The 21,557-nt window shown below is 38.5% G+C and overlaps 1 protein-coding gene across 1 annotated transcript in view; it reads right to left on the bottom strand.

The window, feature by feature from the left end:
- Positions 1-282: 282 nt before the first annotated feature.
- The window catches only part of LOC107586353 (ADP-ribosylation factor-binding protein GGA1-like), a 26,921-nt gene continuing 5,646 nt past the window's right edge, over positions 283-21,557 (bottom strand). Inside the window, exons 4-17 of the mRNA XM_016273677.1 lie at positions 20,799-20,897; positions 13,487-13,610; positions 13,108-13,208; positions 11,491-11,571; positions 9,974-10,111; positions 9,715-9,796; positions 9,189-9,299; positions 8,873-9,010; positions 7,306-7,376; positions 5,926-6,107; positions 3,548-3,765; positions 2,545-2,714; positions 2,358-2,468; positions 283-1,591 (exon numbers count right to left, since the gene is read on the bottom strand). Coding sequence (XP_016129163.1) covers positions 1,481-1,591; positions 2,358-2,468; positions 2,545-2,714; positions 3,548-3,765; positions 5,926-6,107; positions 7,306-7,376; positions 8,873-9,010; positions 9,189-9,299; positions 9,715-9,796; positions 9,974-10,111; positions 11,491-11,571; positions 13,108-13,208; positions 13,487-13,610; positions 20,799-20,897 — 1,737 coding nt within the window. The 3' untranslated portion in view covers positions 283-1,480. The remainder of the gene's footprint in view (positions 1,592-2,357; positions 2,469-2,544; positions 2,715-3,547; positions 3,766-5,925; positions 6,108-7,305; positions 7,377-8,872; positions 9,011-9,188; positions 9,300-9,714; positions 9,797-9,973; positions 10,112-11,490; positions 11,572-13,107; positions 13,209-13,486; positions 13,611-20,798; positions 20,898-21,557) is intronic.

Below are 21,557 nucleotides of genomic sequence, written 5' to 3' on the forward strand. Positions count from 1 at the left end.
AACTTCTCTGCATCTTACCTTAGCATACCATTAGGCACTTAGTATGCTACGGCTACCCCTTGGGATCCTGAACAGACTCGGTGGAATCAAATTTGTTAACGCCCCCTCCTCTCTGATTTGAAGGGACCTGGAAATAATTATCAATTCTTTTTGTGTAAACACTATTACAGATTTTAATAAAAGTTCAATTCAGATCACTGTCATTAATGGCTTTATTACCTCATTCAGCTGTTGTTAAATCAAAGATAAAAAAATAATAAATGAACAAAAATTAACACCCCAGAGAAAAAGAATAACTTTATTTCCCTTAAATACATATTTGCACTACATTCACTTCTCCATATGTTTAGTCTCTGTATTCATTTTTGGCAAATGTACATAATAGCAATACCGATATTTACACCATGTTGGAAGGAGATTAATGATTGGAATGCAACTGACTTCATCACAGACCTTTAACTGCAAGGAGTGACACAAACTAGAATTGTTTAATTTTGGAACAGTGATTTAAATTCCTGTCTACAGAAATTCTGATGCAGGAGCATTCTGATTCCACTTGTAACTACCGTTATTTAAATTACCTGTGATATCATCTTGAGTACAGAATTCTTCAATTATCTCACATAGGAATGGTAAAGGTGAAAGTATTCATTAAACTACTGCATTGAGAGAGCCCAGATTACATGTGGAACCATCAGGGAATCACAAAAACAGAAGACAATCTCCACAAAACAAAAGGGGAAAACTGTTACACTGCCAATTAAAAACAAGCATCAACACAAAATGTCTATATTCACATTAGCATGAAAAAAAAATTATTAGGCACGTACGGTAAATATAAAGAAGACATCAGCGTGATGTTTAAGAGCAGTACAGTGCACATGGGGCAATTTTAGGACAATCACAAATTAAGATGAAATAATGACAATGAATGACAATGGCTGTATGATTTGTAATATACAGACCATTTGAATTTGAAGTATTTCTTGCTAAGAAATAGATTTTTTTTAGTTGCCATTAAAACCACATGCAGCCTGACAATACAATCAAACACACACACACACATAAGATAAAGAATGTGTGCAAGTGAACAAAACCTATTAATCAACACTATGAAACTGAAACAATTAGTGTAGAAACTGAACCTGCTCTATGCCATTACTGCTGACTGAGACTCCAGTATCTCAATTCACACATGGAAATAATGTCATAAATGACCACAAAACTCAAGTCTCTAACTTTCAAACATTTAAAGCTTCATACAAAAAGGGCCTGACATACCAGAAAACAAAACAAAGCTGAAAAAAGGGAGAACAAATGGAATTAAAAATGAGTTCATTTAAAGGCCTCCTTCCAGTACTCATTCAGACATTATGGAGAAGATAGAAGGATGTGGACCAAAGGCAAGAGCCATTGACAGTCTGGATATGAACTGCCATAAGGACGCAGAAGGGCCACTAGCAGTAAATCAGTCTGTTCTTTAAAGGTTTCCCCAGGACTCTGGTGGAGGGAACTGCTCTACATCTCCGCTCTCATCGTGTGATTCTTGTCCCAAATCAAATGTCAGTTTGTATCTCAACCGCACCTTCTCCTTCAAAAAGAAAGAAAACTTGTATGAAAATATGAACTTGACGAAATGCAGTGTAATCAGATAATCTCTGGACATCAGCAACAAAGACAGCCACACGTGTCTGACATAAGCCACAAACCATAACCATCACAGTTGGTAAGCTTTACTGACAAATTATAACTACATTTTTGCAGAGGGCTGCAACAGTACACAAAATCCACGTTTCAGTACATACCTCCATATTGGAGTCACAGTTTGGTACAGTAGAGTGAAAAATAATCTTGAAATTATTCAAAAACACAGTGGCACAGTTTCAAGTCTTTCACTGCTAAATCTGAGGATTCAGATATAAACTTTTATTTAAAATGTTCAGTTTTACAATTTCCAAAACAAAATGTTATTTTATTTTTCCTCAGACAAATTTTGTTGTGTGTACATAGAAACTGAATAATAATTATTTTGATAATGTAACGACTTTGGCCTTGGTTTTTCATTTTTCATACAGTACCTTATAAATATGGACAGTTTTAAGAGGGGGTGGTCTTATTATTTCTAGTATATTTGGGCTTGTTAGTTTTTTCTAATAATGTATTTATTTATTTTGGTTTACTCTTATCATTTTAAGGACCGTACTGAGAGCCCTATATCTGCATCTACTACAGGTGCATCTCAATAAATTAGAATGTCGTGGAAAAGTTCATTTATTTCAGTAATTCAACTCAAATTGTCATGTACCACTGCAGCCCAACTACTACATAATATTTCCTGAATACGTCTGTTTATTTACCTTGTGAGGGTTGGCTAAAAGCAGGACCTGTGTAATGGCGGCAGGGGGCAATAACGGATTGAAGGCAGGTAAATCTGATCCCGATGGTGGCTGCAGCTTTACTCTCATAGTCTGCACATACATACAATACAGTCTCAATACAGAATTCTATACAGGTTCACTAATGATGGGTGAGAAATAGAGTTACCTTAGGAACGGCCGCCTGGAATCGTACATTTGTGATGGGCACAGGGGCAGATGACAACATTGAAATTATCACTACTAAAACATCTGGCCGGGCTGGTGGAGAGTCTCTTGCAAAATGGAACAGAACTCTAAGGCTGTGTTTATCAAAGATTGTCACAGGTAACAAGCTACCTGTCACAGATAGGAAAAAACAACTTGGTCAACAACACATCCTCGCATTAAAACAAACAACAAAACAGCAGCATTAACATCACCACAATTTGCAGAGTATAGACGTACTCATACTCATGTAAATCCAAACCATTTAATTTTCTTTCTTCCATGGAACACATAAGAGCACATCTTTAAAAACTGTACTCTTTTTCATACAATTAGTCCCCATTGGGACTAAGGTCTTCAAGCATCAAAAAGAACACAAAGGCACCATAAAAGAGATCCATATAACTTGACTGCCATCTTCCAAGACTTCAAAAGTAATATGATAGCTTTATGAGGAACAGACTTAAACGTAAACTTTGATAATATTGCTCTATTTTATGCTGATAACTGCTGCAACAAGATTGAGTGAACGATACAATGATTCAATGTTACTTCTCTATTGAACAGACTATAAAGCGCAAGAATAGACATATTTTAAGTAAAAGTGATCATGTGGCTCAGTCATCGTTTATATCTACAAGGCTGCTTTACAAAAACGATTTTGAACATTTTTGAATATGTATTTTTAAGTTTAGAACTTAATAAAAGCAGGCTTTACCTAGAGAAAAACACATTAAAATAAATGGCATTAGACTTCAAGCAGCAGGGGAAATGACTGTCACTACACTACATATTCTGCACCTTTAACTGTGAACTGTATCCTGTCTGTTCCTAAATGTTATATCTTTATAGTTTGCAAATATCTCACATTTTCTCCAGACATCTTGATACTTTTTAAAGACTTTTTGTTGTAATTGCATATAAAAGCATGACCAGCCCAATTTAAAGTTTGCGCAAAGACTTACTAGGTTTGATATACTCCAGGGGCACAGTCACATTCGCCAATGATAAATCATCCTGAGGGGTGGAAGCTGGAGTGATGCCTGCTGGGAGCTGTGAATTCAGGAGAGTGCCTGGCTCAGAGGAGAAGGCCAACACAGGGCTGGGGGTTGTAGCAGTGTTGGTTCCAGACTTAATCTGAAGGTCTCGTAGTGTGGGCTTAGACTGAGACTGTAGTTTGTCCCTGTTTAAGAAGTGTCGATGCATATCTTTTGCACTGATATGTAGCCATATATATTTTTAAAGCATGAATATTAATCATACTTTTCCATAATCTTGCATTTATTTTGCAGGTATTTTCACAATAAACATTTGCACGCAAACATTAACAAGCAACCACTTTCCAATTATACATTCCAAAGGCCTTAAAGTGCCCCTATTATGGATTTTTGAAAATTACCTTTCATGCAGTGTGTAACACAGCTCTAAGTGAATGAAAACATCCTGAAAAGTTTTAAATCTGAAAGTGCACCGTGTATAAAGTTATTGGGCCTCATTTATCAATCTAACGTAGAAACGAGCGCAGATCTGTGCGCACAAATCAATTTACGACAGAGCATGCGTGATTCATGAAACATTCGTATGCCGCCAATCTCATCCTACGAATGATCGCACGTTGATAAATGTGGTGACAGAAAACAATCGTCATTTGAATATCACGCCCCTAAAAACACGACACGGAGAAACGAAACCTGGCCAAAAAGAGGAAGTAATCTCATGAAAGAGAAATTGATCTTACTCCAAAAACACCCGTTAACCTTGTAATTCCAAACAATTAGACTACAATAATTTATGTAATATATATGTATATTAAAATACTGGTAAATATATATAGCCTATTTAGTTCCCCTCACTCTACAACAAATATTTTACATTTATTGGTATTCAGAACAGAACAAGAATGAAAAATAAGTAGTTATAAAATTATATATTAAACTATAAAATAAAACCCAAATTAGGCTATAGTGGCATTCATTATAAACAACATACAAATGTCAAGCAAAACTGAAATGGCATTGGGCTCACGAGCCGGTCTCATAACACAAGAATCCAAATGTTTCCATTTTTGCCATATTTGTAACATTTGTTTGCATAACTATTATTCATTATGTAGCCAAAACATGGCTTTATACTTCACTCATGTTCTAATATAAGTGTAAAATCCTTCACATGCGCAAAAATGTTTGTTTGGGAGCTGCACACTGATTTTACAGCAGACCTTTTAAAATAAACCACGTAACTTCTATGCTTGGTTGACTACATTTTAGTTTGATGATGAATGGCTGAAATGTCAGGTAACGATAGAACTAATTTGTTTGTGTGTGCATGGTGTCTGTGCGATCAGATGGATTAAATCAAATAAAGATATAAAGAAAATAAATAAAATGCATTAAGAGTGCCACAAAAACGAGCGTAGCCTATACTTGTTAGCATATACTATGCCTATTTATTTTATTCCTTTTATAGACTTAATTTCTGTTTTTCTCCTTTCACAGAAGCGCTGCAGGTGCATGATGCGACGATTGAATCCTCATGGTCTTGTTTATGCTGCTATTCGCACATATAAAGCTAAAGCCCTGTACAAAACAACAACAACAACATTCTAATCTTACTGGTTAACAATCGACTAATGAGCTTTGTTTTACGGTCAGGAATATGCTGTCATTCTACCGTATTTACTATGCTGCGCGCAAGTTCAGGTAACTCAAAAACTTGCGTACACGAGCTGAGACCAGACGTGAGATTTGATCGTAGCCACCGCTCACGTCCATATTGATAAATTCCAAGTTTTGCATTGAAACGACCGTACGCCCAATTTTCTGTCGTACATTTATTTCGTAAATGAGGCCCATTGTCTCTCAAAAGAAATCCTAAGCCGTTTCATGTTGACGTGTTAGCATATTGCCCGCCCACTTGTTGGTCTTTTTGCTTTGGTCTGAATGAAAATGCTAATTCATTCTTTGCCACTAGGTGCCACTTTTGGAGTGGTAAAATAGCAGTTTCCCTGGTAACGCTGTACACAAAGCAGCTCACAAATCCTGCTTCATCAGGCATTACAGGCATGATGAAATGGAAATGAGACCAATCGGACCAATCACCGTAGAGGTTTGGAAAAATGAATCGTTGAGCAAATTGTTTGGGAGTCGTTGAGCAAGTAAGGTAAAAATAAATGCATATAAGACAATGAAAGTGTTTTCTGACCTTGCATGCATATCAACCTGTTGTTGGACAGTCCCAAATCCAAAATATTAACCTTTTATTACCCATAATAGAGGCACTTTAAGAAAAATTATGTTTGATATGCTTTGCTAAATTAATGAACAAAAAAAAAAAGGAAATTTACCATTTGACTTGAAGACTTTCTGGGGGTAGAGACTGCTGAAGCAGGGTCTTACCCAACAGGTCTAACTCATCTAGGGATTTAGTGGATGTCACAGGCACAGTAACAGGCGTCTTAGTAACACTCGCCACTGGCAACAGCACTGCAGGGGCTAGCGTAACAGCTGCATCCACAGACTCTGATGACTAACAAAACAGGTCAAGTGTTATGGTAAGCAGGGATCCATATGACATTTAACCAAGTCATTAACAGACTAGGGATGTAACAATCTACACATTTTCATAATCGAATAGTCAGTGGGTGTTCGACTTGTCAATCTTAAGAAAGACATGTATTTCACGTCATGTTCACCACAATTTTTTTTCTAATGGGGTGTTCACACTGATACACACTGTTCAAAACCTACCTTTCCCATTCTACTAAAAATGAAAGAGTCTTAAGATGCATTTTTAAGTTTTTAACTAGGGGTCTGCATGACTAGTTGAATGTCTGATCTGCAATTATTAGTTATTATTATTATATATTTGACAAGTAAAAATACTACTAGAATTTTAAAAAAAAATTCTGCAGCTGGCCTTACTGCTAACAGAAATGGTGACAAAATCTTAATTATTTTAAAACTTCTCTCATGTAGCGCTGTTGCACTTCGGTCGCCTGGCTCGCGGACCTTTCCCGATCCCACCCCCATCTCTCTCAACCACTTTGCTTCCTGTCAGCCTACTGTCCTATCTAAATAAAATGCAACAAAAAATTCTCTCTCATTAACTTAATTTAAATAAACAAATAACTGAATATTTTTTTTATAAAACATTCAAATCCAATATCACTAAAAACTGCCCATCCCTATTTTTTACTAAACGAAAAGTAAATAATTCTTTAAATAAATTCTGAATTGCACAAAGCCTGTTTTTAATTTGACACACCATCTTAAAACTCATGGCACAAGAAAAACAAAACAAAAACAGATTACATTTGTATTTGTGCTAGGTCTGTCAAATTGTAACTCACAACTTGATAAATCATCAAATTGAATTAAAAAACTGCAAAAAGTATGCATTCTCATTTATGACAAGTTGCAAGCATTAAAGCACCAATTAGCATGGAATATTATTTGAATTTGAGATGCAAGAAAATAAAATTCTGCCCCAACAGTCTGTCAAAAGATGTGAGATTATTGGCATGTTATAAGACCTGCCATGCTACGATAAATACTGTTAATTAAATTAAAAATCTAATCTAGATTAGTTAGTCAAATAGCTGCTTGGTGGATGACTAGTCAACCAACCTGGTACGTCCCTAAAACATGGTCTCTGTTGATTACTCTGTTGAACTCATCCCATGATTACAACACAAATAAATGTAACCGATTATTATCGTGTTCACCTGAAAAGTATTCCATGTTATGGCATCTCCAGACTGAGAAATTGCCAGATTAGAATTGACTTCATTCAAGCCTAAAACAGAGTTACAAACAAACATGATAATATTAAGTTACACGCGTATGTGGTCACAACACTTAAAAGAGTCTGAAATGTTCCTACAAAATTAACCTTCTACTGAAACACAGTTTACCAAACCACTTCTTTTGAAAGAAAAATGGCCAGTGTCTTCCTCAGCCAGTGCCATCAAGACAATACTGCCCTACAAAGGCAAAAGACCTTAACTCACTAGAGTGTGAAACTGAGAAAAATGACTTTAAAGTTTTTTACTTGTCCAGCCAAATTAATTATAGGTAGGACACTGGAAATTTAACAATGAGATGTTTTAGTTATGAAAATTATCTACATTAAAAAAAAATTGAGAGCTCAAACTTGATTTTTACCCCATTTTGAAGTTAATGTACTCTGCCTTTGCATTGTCTGCAAAACGTGAGAAGTCACACCAAGGCAAAAGGCATTGACTTTCACATTATCAATAGTTGGTTGCTGATCACCATTTACAAAATCGTTATAGTAACACCTGTATAAAATCTAGTGATCATGGGCTCTCTCATATAGGCTATTGCATATAGTAATGGCGTAATAATTTTTGACTTTTCAGTCTGAGTTAAACCTCTTTTTTGGCTCATATTATCTGTAAAAGAAAACATGCCTAAATATTCTGCACACCTGAATATAAGGAGTTTTTTACTTCCAGCCTTCATGGACAATTATATATCACTTATAAATGATTAAATACAAAAGTAATAGTAGTTATTAAGATTGATGTGGTTTGGAATTGGTAAAATGTGCTTGGGAAAAAAATATATGATCAGAATATCAACATGCCTAATAATTATGCACACGGTGTAGAGTTCACCAGTCCTAGTCCAGTCAGCATAACTGAGCCAATCAAAGTCTTATTATCTTAAAAATGAAGAAAAGTCCACACCTAGGGCTTTGCATTTGCAATTAACTGAGGCATTTTGGAAGGAGCATAAATAAAAGCCCCCTAGTTTAGAACTAGGCCAGTAAGCTTGCGCTGAATAAAGATAAAGATAAATTAATTTCTTCTCTGCAGGGATTTATGTACATGCCTGTGACTGCATTCATGTGCACAACAGACATGAATGTGATCAACTACAATGCTAAACACATCATAAGTAGTAACCTTGGATGCAGTGGAAGTAAATATACATATAATGCTTTAATGGACATTTTTCAAGATTAGGTTATCAAAGGCAGCTGTAATTGTGATTATTTTCAGAGAAATTGTAGAGCATCAGTGTATCGGTTTCTTAAATGACTTCATTACACTGACAAAAAAATAACAAAATTATAAAATAAGAGGCCTTTTCATAAAAGAAAAATCATTGAAACCAAGATGGCTAATTTTTACCTCCTTTTTGCATGCATTTAGTATTTTTGGGTCATACATTGTAGGGTTTTATGTAACCCTTCACATGCCCCAATTCACAATTCTTATAATATCAAGAGAATTACATGGCAAAGTGTCATCACAGATTTCTTACCCAGGGACATGAGCTCATCATCCAAAAGGCTGATGCCCATCTCTTGAGACGATGGTGTCTTAGAGGGAAATTCAGAGAAAGACTGAGCCGAAGGAGAGGTATCCAGCCCTGTGAGATCCAAGAGAGCGGTACTGCGGCCTATGAACACCAAGAGTATCCAATCAGAAGTAACATAGACAACATTAGTGGGAACTCTATTACACAAGAAATTCCCATGAGCCAAAAACCACAGAATAAATTTTACAGCAAACTGAGACACTTCATATGTCAATATCTTTCGACTTCACTGAGCTCAAGGATGGCATCAGTGCTGTACCTGGGATTCTGTTAGTGCTGCTGGTGTCTTCATTCACCTCCTCACCTTTCACCAGCTGTCTGTACAGATTTATCACCTGTGTTAGGCTGTCATTTGCCTGTAAGATCTCAGCTGAAGACAAACACATATAGAAAGCATCAGAAACGGACTAATTCAGTTTGGCATCAAGTCACCTTTATTTCTATAGTGCTTTAAAGGCTGTGTCAAAGAAGCTTCCAGAGATCAATTACGGAAACTCAACTATAGAGGAAATTCAGATACTGCTGTAAAACGGCTCTAAAAGACAACAATGACATTATTTAGCTCAAGTCAGTTCAGTTCAGATCAACAACAGTGTAAAGTCAATTTGAAAAGGAGTTAAATTCAGCTATAACCAGTACTATAATCTACAAAGGGCAACAATGTAATTATTCAGTAAGTTCAATATTGATTAAATTCAGGTCAATACAAGTGTCAATGTAGCAAAATGTGAATTTAACACCATTTGTGGAAATATAGGTTTTGCCCTTCAGCCTGTATGCCTTACCGAGAGCTTCATCGTTGTCCTCAGTATCACTCGCTAGTCTGAACAGAGTAGGTCTCATTTTCTCACAACGCTGGTACAGATCCTACAATGACACAACAAAGACCATACAGAATTATTTAACAAAAATAACTATTCAACTTGCATTATGTGAAAAATCTATTTGATGCTCTGATTGTGTTGAGTGACGTAGTAGTTCTGAGTCCACTACTGCCCTGTCAGGAGTGTGACAGGCTGTTGTGCAAACATATGTGTTAGAGACCTTAATTAGCTCCTCATTGCTATGCGAGCCACTCTCTTTGCTGTAATCTCCCAGTAACTGTGTGAGAAGCCCAACACTCTCCTTTACTTCCTGAATAGCATTCACTCTCTTTGACACCTTCTCCATACGCTTCTGATCCTGAAAACAGAGTGTATGAATTACACAGCAGATCGTCAGAGCTCACACAGTAAAAAAGTACGGCTCCCAAAAACTCCTCCAAAGAAGACGTTAAAAAAAGATGATGTTACAAAGACGTTAAACCTGTTAAATGTCAAGAATGTAAAACTTGTATTTCCTGGTTCTGTTCTTCTGACAGCTGGATAAAAAAGAGCAGCTAAAAGGTGAACTGTGCGCTGCTCATTTATTGCACCCCTGTAATTTTTTTTTCAGACAGATACTTGTTTTGCTTTTTGTGTAAATACTATTTTTTGTCCTTACATAGACACTAAGAACCCACTAGGAGTTAATCCAATTTCTAGGACAGACAAGAGACTAGGGATGGGCATATCGATCCTAAGTATCGATATATCGATACTGACGCGAGTATCGAAAGTATCGATACTGATACTGCCTTGAAAAATATCGTATCGAAAACAAAATAAGTGGTATCGCCCATCCCTACAAGAGACACACACACTAGGGGTGTCGAAATTAATCGTTGCATCACGATGCAGGCGTGGACGATTCTGCATCGATGCAGTAATAGACCATAATCGATTATAGCCTATTGACGTCATTCACATACGCGCTTGTCACGCGAGTATTAAAAAATGCACTCACTATTTTTAAATCTGAACTTGGCTTATGGCACGTGTGCGCGCTAGCGAGAATCGCGGCTGGCTTCATTGCACAGAATATGCGCTGTGAGACACGTGCGTATTGCTTGTGCTTCCACTCGCTTTTATTTTAGATATTCTTTCATTTCTGCCGTTTGGAATGCAGTATGTATTAGATGCACGAAACTCACGTGCGCTTTGTGTTTGCATCTACTTTTATGATACGAAATTGATGTAAACACAGTCAGTTATGTTTTTAAAACAGGACAAAACATCTGCTATGTGGAAACATCTGTGCATTAGTGTGAATGCAGCCTATTAAAGCTGCCACTGTCTATGAACTCGTCAGTAATAATCAAACAGCAATTATGCTGAGGACAAAAGAAAAAAACCCATAACTATGTTTGTCTGTAAACTTTCGTATGCGTAAAGCACTTAGATACTGAAAATGCTTTTTGTTTATCACTTGTAATTGTCTTTTCCCCCCTTTATTACTTTATATTTGCTTGTATGTTTTAAAGCTATATTTACTTTGTTTAATTCTTAACAATAATTATTAATATATTAAGTAATTATTTAATGTAATTTTAAAAAGTAGCCTGCTTATATAATTTAATAAAAATGCACAAAATAAATTTGATGATAATCGTGATATCGAATTGAACTGAAGGCATGATAATCGTAATCGAATTGAATCGTGAAACCAGTGCCGATTCACACCCCTAACACACACACACACACCTCCTGAACCATTTCTTTAATGAGTTTGTTTGCCGCCCGCAGGTCCTCAGGGTGAGAGCTATTCAGAAGGCGAGACAACATCTATTGAATCAAAGAGAAAAACAAAACGTAAGAGAGAGTGCACAGACGTAAGTGAAGTCATAATTATTTATCCTTTATGTACCTGAACTCATCTTAAAGGGGTCATATGATGTTGCTAAAAAGAACATTATTTTGTGTTTTTGGTGTCATGAAATGTGTTTATGCGGTTCAAGGTTAAAAAAAACACATTATTTTCCACATACTGTACATTATTGTTTCTCCTCTATGCCCTGCCTTTCTGAAACGCGGTGATTTTTACAACGCTCATCGGTCTGAAAAGCGAGGTGTGCTGTGATTGGCCAGCTATCCAGTGCATTATGATTGGCCGAATACCTCCAGCGTGTGACGGAAATGTTACGCCCCTACCATACTGTGATGATGCCCTGTCAGGACGGAGCAATGATTCAAAAACCATGTCTGCATTTGTGATCGGAGATATGACAAACAACAAGCGCTACTCTACACTGCTCAAAACTCGCAGTGGCAAATTCTTTAAATATAAAAAAGTACTTACAGTCTGTGACTCAGAACAGCCGGCATTGTAGTCTACTCTACCAGGATCAGGAAACAGTCCTCCATAAAATGTGCTGCACACATCTGAATATTTGGGTTGAAGTGTTCTGGAACAGTTTTGTAAATACAACTTAACCACTGATTTCTAGTCGTGTCCATTTTTGGAAGGCCAAACAAAGTAGTTTCGCTTTCACAACGAAACACAGCGTCACATACAACGGCCTAGAGTGAGCAGAGGCTGGGGGCTAGAGTGAGGAATGGCCAGAGGGCTCGAGTGAGCGGAGGCCGGTGGGCTTGAGAACGGAGCGGCCAGCGGATTTGACGAAGGAGCGCCCGGAGGGCTTGCGGCAACCACATGTGACGACCCCAGGCTGGACTCTGCTTTGTCCACGGTGAAAGCTGATCCGGCGATCCACAGTGCAAAGTTTTTGTATTTCCTCAGCAACCAGCACGGATCAGCTCCAGGCATGACGAAGCGATATCGTCCTCTTTTGGAAGGCCAAACAAAGTAGTTTCGCTTTCACAACGAATCATACAGCGCCTTCCAAGACATGGCGGCGGCAACAACAATACTACAGTGAGAATAAAAGTTACACCTTCTTTCTTTGCGTGAACATTTGGGCGGCGTTATGCAAATCTTCCCACATCGTGACATAGACATGTGGGGGCGTGTTAGAACGAGCCGTTTTAGGTAGGTGTGGCTGACTCTTAACTTTTATAAAGAATATCTCTTTGGATTTGAGACTTTAGTCTTTGCAACTTTAAAGATCTTCTTTATGCACCAAGAGCTTGTAACACTCCAAAGAGAAAGGAAAAATTGAAATCGCATCATATGACCCGTTTAAAATGCTTCATTAGCTCATGGTTTACAAACATATAGTAACATAGTTTTGTGTCCGTCACACAAGTCAAATTGACCAACCTTACTCCCGAATCCTTTTTAAGTTTCAATCACAGTACACGGAGTAAAGACATAGGAAAATAAACATAAAACATCATCATCCTAAACTGCATCTCAACAACCTTTGATTTCTCCTCATCCTCAAAGATGGCGTTTTTGGGTCTGGGCGGTGGAGGAGGGCAGGACTTGTCATCAGGAAGATCTGGGTCCTGTTTAATGATACCTAAAGGAGACGCAGAGCATAAACATAATGTAGCTCATGTATTACCAAACAAACACTCCACAACACACATTCACAACACCAACATAGGACAAACAGCGAGTCCCATGAGAGAGCGTTATGATTTTACACAAGCAAATTGTGTTTGTTTACCATAACTTTTAAAAGCACTCACGAAAGTACCAATATCAGAATAGCCATTGACCACACATGTATCAGCTGTGAGATGTAGTTAAATATATGTTAGTTATGACAAATCGGGACTTTGCATGTCAGGTTACCTTGTTTCTTAAGCATCTGATAAGCATCAGAAATCTTTGTCTCTTCTGGTAAACTCACAGTCCAGCTGTACATCATTTCTAAAACTTTTTTCTTCACTGGTTCTGGGGCTCGAGAACCAAGATACTGTAACAAAAATAGAGTACAGGGACAGTTACTGAATTTAAGTTAAAGGAAATATTTAGACACATTAAAGATATTGGCTACTAATATTCCCATTCTAAACAGCAAGAGACATTCTCCTCAGTATAAGGTGTATAACTGCACAGTGTTTGCATTTACTATATAGCCTCTTTTCTGACACCAATATCTTTGTCTTGCTTTAGTGCTTCACTCTCTCTTTGGGTTCTATGTTTTTCCTGTTCTTTGAGTTCTTCATGCAGTATATATATATATATATATATATATATATATATATAGGCTTGCACAAATAAGGATGTGTAAAAGACAAATGTTTGTGGTTGGTTGTACAGGCCCGTGCTCAGTTCATGCACTCTATGCCAAAGCAGAAGTTACGTTATCTGTACTACTGCGTATCCTTATGCGTACAAGTTGTAAAATATTAGTAATCAATTTTATCCAGGTTTTTTAAATCAAATATAAGGCTCTTAAGACCTTTTTAAGGAATGGACAAATAAAATTAATAATGTTTGTCCATTCAAAACAAACCAATACAATCTCAAAATCTTTTAGTTTTAATTAAACAGACTGGGGCACACATTAGCAAGGACTTAATACTGCTTATCAGCAAAACAGGCTAACTGCAAGTTTAAAATGCTCAAAATACTTCATTCAATATGTACTGAAATTGGTATAATGGAAGTCAATGGGGACCTGAAACTACTGTTAGCCACATTCTTCAAAATATCTTCTTTTGTTTGCAGCAGAAGAAATAAAAATATACAGGTTTAGAACAACTTGAGGGTGAGTAAATGACAGAATTGTTTTATTTGGTGTACTGTCTTTCCTTCCTGTGATGGGGTAGCCCAAAGAGAAGCTACGAAAGTTTGTTGAATTAAATGCCCAATACAGTTTGTTGTGTACCCAAAACACCAATAATAACAAAGGATTTTATGCATAATGCAAGACTTTTAATAATAAACAAGCCTGTAATATGCTGACTCTTATTTCGAAATGTGCATGATTTACTAAAGAGCAAATAGATGGAGATAAAATATGCAGTCTTACAACAATCTACAACATATTACAACATAAAAACCATAAAGTCAATAACAAAAATCATAATTCATCAACAGCAGATCAATTAGGGCTGAACGATTAATTGCATTTGCGATAAGAAAAAAATAGATTTTTCAACTGCAGAGGCTGTGATTACACTCGGTCACGTGACACGCGAGAGTAAAGGGGTGTGTTCGACTTGAAGATCAATCGATCGATCGGTGTATGACATCAAAGTACGGCGAGAGAAAGCATAAGGAGACATCCGCTCTCTTACAGCTCTCGCAGTACTTTGATGACACACTGATCGGTCTAAGCAGCGCTGCTTCAAGTCGAACACATCTAAGCAGTCTTCAGAGGTAGCATCAAGTTGGCACACTACAGTGTTGCCAAGTCCGCGGTTTGGGGAACCCCTCCAAAAAATGTTTATTTTACCCCCGGAACGCGATTTGGCTAGTTTTGAGTAGCAATTGGGCGGGGTTTTGTTGTGAAAACCTGGCAACCCTGGCATGGCTGTACCCAGGCTTTGAAAATTAGTGAGGTCCGGGGGTTTGTGTGTTTCTGTTTCTTATAGCATTATAGTTTTGTATTGTTTGTAGTGTGATCAACGTTTGCGTAAGTAGTAGACATGTTAGGGAAGTAACACGTAACATTTTAATTATATTTTGCTAAAATGAACGAAATGGTTCGAAAAAAGATTCGTTCATTTTGCTGAACGAGGCTCAAAGGTCAGAGTCGGTAAAATGATCCGAACTTCCCATCACTAATTCATTAACTGTGAACTGTTCTGAAACCGCCAACCTTTAGAACAGGGGTCCCCAAACTACAGCCCGCGGGCCGAATGCGGCCCACCCCCACATTTGGACTGGCCCTCTGAACGATGCCAGAGACATATTTTGAAAATGTAATTTTAAATATACGGTTTCACTTATATCATGTCTATATCTGATAATAAATATTTCCCATAGTTATTAACGTAGCCTAATTATTTGTTAAATTCACCTACCAACAGAATGGTACGTTCAACATAACGTACCATCGCGATCGAACAGGTGACGCGCGAACCAGCGAAAAAAATTCAAAGAGATGACAAAATGGCCAAGTGGTTGGGAAAGAGAAAGGTTGATTCAGAATGCAGGGTATTTAACCAAAAGTGGACAAGCGATTATTTTTTTGTTCAGTGCAAAGAAATGGCTGTTTGTCTCATCTGTCAAGAAACAGTGTCTGTGTTCAAAGAATACAATCTGCGCCGACACTATGAAACCCGCCACAGAGAAAAGTATGCTAGCTTGCAAGGCCAAATGAGAGCAGACAAAGTGTCGAAGCTAAAAAAAGTGTACTATCAGCTCAGCAGAATACATTTGTATGCCAAACCCAGCTGAAGCAGTCATCCGTTCGAGCTAGCTTTCAGGTAGCTAAACTGATTGCAACCAGCAGTAGGCCATTCAGTGACGGCGAGTTCGTCAAGAAATGTATGAATGCTGTTGCGGAGGAGGTGTGCCCCGATAAGAAAGATGTCTTAAATGCGGTGAGTCTGTCCGCAAGTACAGTCACCAGACGAATTGAAGAAATGGGGGGAAAATTTATATGCCTAGTTGCAGGAGAAAGTGAAAGAATTAGATTTTTTTGCATTAGCACTGGATAAGAGCAATGACGTACAGGACACAGCACAGCTGCTCATTTTTCTTTGCGGAGTTATCTCAAACTTTGAAGTGTCAGAGGAGCTAGCAGCCCTACAAAGTCTAAAAGGCACTACGACAGGGGAGGATATTTTTGGTAAAGTGTGCCAAACGATGGGAGAGCTGGGTCTAGACTGGTCTAAGCTGGCCTGCATCACTGACAGGGCTCCTAGTATGGTTGGCGTGTCGAGGGGGCTTATAGGATGCATGAATAAAAAAAATGGAGGAAAGAGGTCTAACCCCACCGTTACAAGTCCACTGCCTGATTCACCAGCAAGCACTCTGCTGCAAAGTTCTGAAGTGGGAATCAGTCATGAAGGTGGTGGTGTCATGCATAAACTTCATCAGAGCAAACGGACTTAAACACCAGCAGTTCCAAGCCTTTCTCGCTGAGCTATAGTCTGCTCACAGAGATGTGCTTTACCACACTGAAGTCCGATGGTTAAGCCGGGGCAGAGTTTTGAGGCGTTTTTATGAGCAGCTACCCAAAATCAACGCCTTTCTTCTGACAAAGGGCAAAACTTACCCGGAACTGATCGACGCAGAATGGAAATGGGACCTCACCTTTTTAACAGATGTGACAAATGTTGAACGGCCTCAACTTGCAGCTCCAAGGCAAGGGGAAACTAATATGTGACATGTATTCCCACATAAAAGCATTTGAGGTGAGGACAAGTGCAAAAGCAAGACTTCACTCATCTCCCCGTTACCCAAAGTCTCTCAGCTGAGAAACCAGTAGCTCCATTCCCAGCTGAAAAGTCAGTGGAAGCCCCGCCTTTTCCAGAACCCCTTTGCGGCCGACATTGATGAAGCCTTGCCTTATCAGTTTGAGTTGGCTGAGTCACAGAACTGTGATGTTCTGAAAAACGCATTTAAGCCCAACGGTCTCATTGAATTCTATGCTGCCCTCCCTAACGAGACATACCCAAACATCAAAAGGCATGCAATGAAGATGTCCACACTTTTTGGCAGCACGTATATTTGTGAGCAAACCTTTTCATGCATGAAACTGATGAATCCCATCAAGGGGAATCGACTCCTCATTCAGAGCCGTTTTTAGGTCAACTGATGCCTTGTCCAAATAATCACACTTGTGGTCTTTGCACTTGACCAATTATATGACGTATTTCCTGTATTTGGTCCAAGTGTTCAAGTGAGCATGAAGACCACAAGTGTGTGTACAACTTTTCATTACCTGATGTGCCACACTTATAGTGTTGTACAAACGCAAATTGTTTACAGAGTTTTATTATTATTTTCAATACTTTGCATTTTAAAATAAACTTCTAAATGTCTGTTCAGTAGTCCCTATAGATGACACAATTTAATTAAGTGATAAAAAGCAGTTGCAAATCTTTGCAGCAATAAAATGTGTAGCACTTTGTTTTACTACCAAATTATATGTAATATCTTTCACTGAACAAAATTATAAACGCAACACTTTTGTTTTTGCCCCCATATTTCATGAGCTGAACTCAAAGATCTAAGACTTTTTCTATGTACACAAAAGGCCTATTTCTCTCAAATATTGTTCACAAATCTGTCTAAATCTGTGTTAGTGAGCACTTCTCCTTTGCCGAGATAATCCATCCACCTCACAGGTGTGGCATATCAAGATGCTGATTAGACAGCATGATTATTGCACAGGTGTGCCTTAGGCTGGCCACAATAAAAGGCCACTCTAAAATGTGCAGTTTTATCACACAGCACAATGCCACAGATGCCACAAGTTTTGAGGGAGTGTGCAATTGGCATGCTGACTGCAAAAATGTCCACCAGAGCTGTTGCCCGTGAATTGAGTGTTAATTTCTCTACCATAAGCCGTCTCCAAAGGCGTTTCAGAGAATTTGGCAGTACATCCAACCGGCCTCACAACCGCAGACCACGTGTAACCACACCAGCCCAGGACCTCCACATCCAGCATCTTCACCTCCAAGATCGTCTGAGACCTGCAACAATCGGTTTGCATAACCAAAGAATTTCTTCACAAACTATCAGAAACCGTCTCAGGGAAGCTCATCTGCATGCTCGTCGTCCTCATCGGGGTCTCGACCTGACTGCAGTTCGTCGTCATAATCGACTTGAGTGGGCAAATGCGCACATTCGATGGCATCTGGCACTTTGGAGAGGTGTTCTCTTCACGGATAAATCCCAGTTTTCACTGTACAGGGCAGATGGCAGACAGCGTGTATGGCGTCATGTGGGCGAGCGGTTTGCTGATGTCAACTTTGTGGATCAAGTGGCCCATGGTGGTGGTGGGGTTATGGTATGGGCAGGCGTATGTTATGGACAACGAACACAGGTGCATTTTATTGATGGCATTTTGAATGCACAGAGATACCGTGACGAGATCCTGAGGCCCATTGTTGTGCCATTCATCCACAACTATCACCTCATGTTGCAGCATGATAATGCACGGCCCCATGTTACAAGGATCTGTACACAATTCCTGGAAGCTGAAAACATCCCAGTTCTTGCATGGCCAGCAGACTCACCGGATATGTCACCCATTGAGCATGTTTGGGATGGCGTATACGACAGCGTGTTCCAGTTCCTGCCAATATCCAGCAACTTCGCAAAGCCATTGAAGAGGAGTGGACCAACATTCCACAGGCCACAATCAACAACCTGATCAACTCTATGCGAAGGAGATGTGTTGCACTGCGTGAGGCAAATAGTGGTCACACCAGATACTGACTGGTTTTCAGACCCCCCAATACAGTAAAACTGCACATTTTAGAGTGGCCTTTTATTGTGGCCAGCCTAAGGCACACCTGTGCAATAATCATGCTGTCTAATCAGCATCTTGATATGCCACACCTTTGAGGTGGATGGATTATCTCGGCAAAGGAGAAGTGCTCACTAACACCGATTTAGACAGATTTGTGAACAATATTTGAGAGAAATAGGCCTTTTGTGTACATAGAAAAAGTCATACATCTTTGAGTTCAGCTCATAAAAATGGGGCAAAAACAAAAGTGTTGCGTTTATAATTTTGTTCAGTGTATTATTATTAATATTTAACTTACATTGGAAAGGTTTCCGTGACCTCTCGCGCGATCTTGGCCAAAAGTCTCTTGATTTATTTCCAGAACATGATGCATGATGGGATACACTAATCCTTGAATACCGCTCCGGAGCGGTATTCAAGATAGTGTGGGTTTAGTGTGCATTAAGGGCACTGCGCTTTGGTACTTTTAAGACCTGGGACAGTCTTGCGCACTTACTTCCTGTCGCGTGCACGCGCTCTCAAGTGGCCAAGACCACAAGTGTGGGTATTTGGACAAGGGGAAAGCTTATCTATGGGTGCCTCTCAAACGGAAGGCTGCATCCTATAAGGCTGCATATCTCGGCTTCTATGCCATCAAACGTCGATTCACGAAAATAAACTGAATGAAAAGTTGGTAATGAGCTCATCTGAGTTTGAGGATGCAGCCTTCCATTTTGAGAAGCACCCATTTGCCTCTTGCTTGCTATTAGTGTTTAGAAGTCTGATTCGTCTCCACAAAAAAGTTCTTTCGGATAGATAATTTTAATGAAAACAACGATTCAGAGGTCATTTTACAGTGGAACTGGCTTATGTTGTCTACAATTTTGAGCGCTGCACGACAGAATAGATCATGACATGATCGAGGGTCTTGATCTTATTTACATCTTAAATAAAATGCTATTTTTTAACCTTTCTATCAGCCAATGATAATTCTGAAAGCAAACGCAGAGAGCACAGATCAGTGGCCAAGAGCACATCAATGTGCTTATATCAATGTGTTGTTGTTAATGTTCTGGTTATTTTGTTTCGGTGTAGTTTGTTAATTTTGTGCAAAGCATACAGTTAAAGTAAACTTCATCATTTAGCTGAACTGTGCACATTTATTTTAGACACTTCATGTCTTGTTCCATTCATGCAATATAAACGCATGTCCACTGCTGAGCTGTGGGCTATGACCAATTTCAGGCGCAATGCAGACACAATTACAATTTAAAATCAATGAGAGCTACAGAAATGCATCGTAATTTTTACAAATAAAGCTTCATATTACGAGAAGGCTACTTTCCACGACCTTTCTATCCAGCAGTCATGGCGAAATTAGGTTCCTTCAATCTAAAAAAATAATAATCAAAAAATAATCAAAAACAACAGTGAGGACCCGATTCGAACCGCCCTATGTGCAACAGCACCACCGTTTTTTAATTTGAATGTGCAATGCTCACATTTATTTAAATAAATCATAGCTTTCTGAAGCTATAATTACATTAAGCCATATGCTCTTACATTTAGGACTTTTCTTATACAATTTAAGATATTTACTTATCATCACATTATTCATTTATACCTTTTACAGAATAACTACAAATTCCTTCAATGTTATGAATTATGATATTTTGTGATTACAGTAACATTCATGGTGTGAACTCTAACAAAGGGACAGTGCTGATTTACACAGACAAAACATACCTTAGGGGAAACCACTTTGATAAGCTCATTCAGGAAACGGAACTTCCCCACCTCATTATGGAATCTTTTCCCACAGTTCTTCACACAGGTCTCTAGAACCTTTGTCAAGGATTAAGAGAAAGGATTAATTTTTGTTCTAGCCATCAAGGTTCTAAGGTTACTAGCAAAAATGTACATTAGCTTATTATAGTGCCACCTTGTGGACGATTCTGCCTAAATTGAATACACAGCTTAAAGGGATAGTTCACCCAAAAATTAAAATTTTATGTTTATCTGCTTACCCCCAAGGCATCCAAGATGTAGGTGACTTTGTTTCTTCAGTAGAACACATTTGATGATTTTTAATTCCAACCATTGCAGTCTATCAGTCGTATAATGGATGGCAATGGTAACAAAGTCTATGAATGTAAAAAAAACATGCACAGACAAATCCAAATTAAACCCTGCGGCTCGTGACGACACATTGATGTCCTAAGACACGAAACGATCGATTTGTGCCAGAAACCGAACAGTATTTATATAATTTTTTACCTCTAATACACCACTATGTCCAACTGCTTTGAGCACGCGCACGGCTTCCGGTGTGTGGGATGTGTACATGCTCTGGCGTAGTTTACTAGTTTACGCAAGCGCCGGAAGTGATCGCTCGCGCGTATACGTCACTCATTGTTTACACAGTGCACAGTCATTGTAGGTACGGCGGCTAATCAAAATGGTACTTACTTGCGCTTATCCGGATTGTTCAAACCGACTTCTGAG

The sequence above is a fragment of the Sinocyclocheilus grahami genome, unplaced genomic scaffold, assembly GCF_001515645.1.
Source record: "Sinocyclocheilus grahami isolate Dianchi unplaced genomic scaffold, SAMN03320097.WGS_v1.1 scaffold80.1, whole genome shotgun sequence".
NCBI lineage: Eukaryota > Metazoa > Chordata > Actinopteri > Cypriniformes > Cyprinidae > Sinocyclocheilus > Sinocyclocheilus grahami.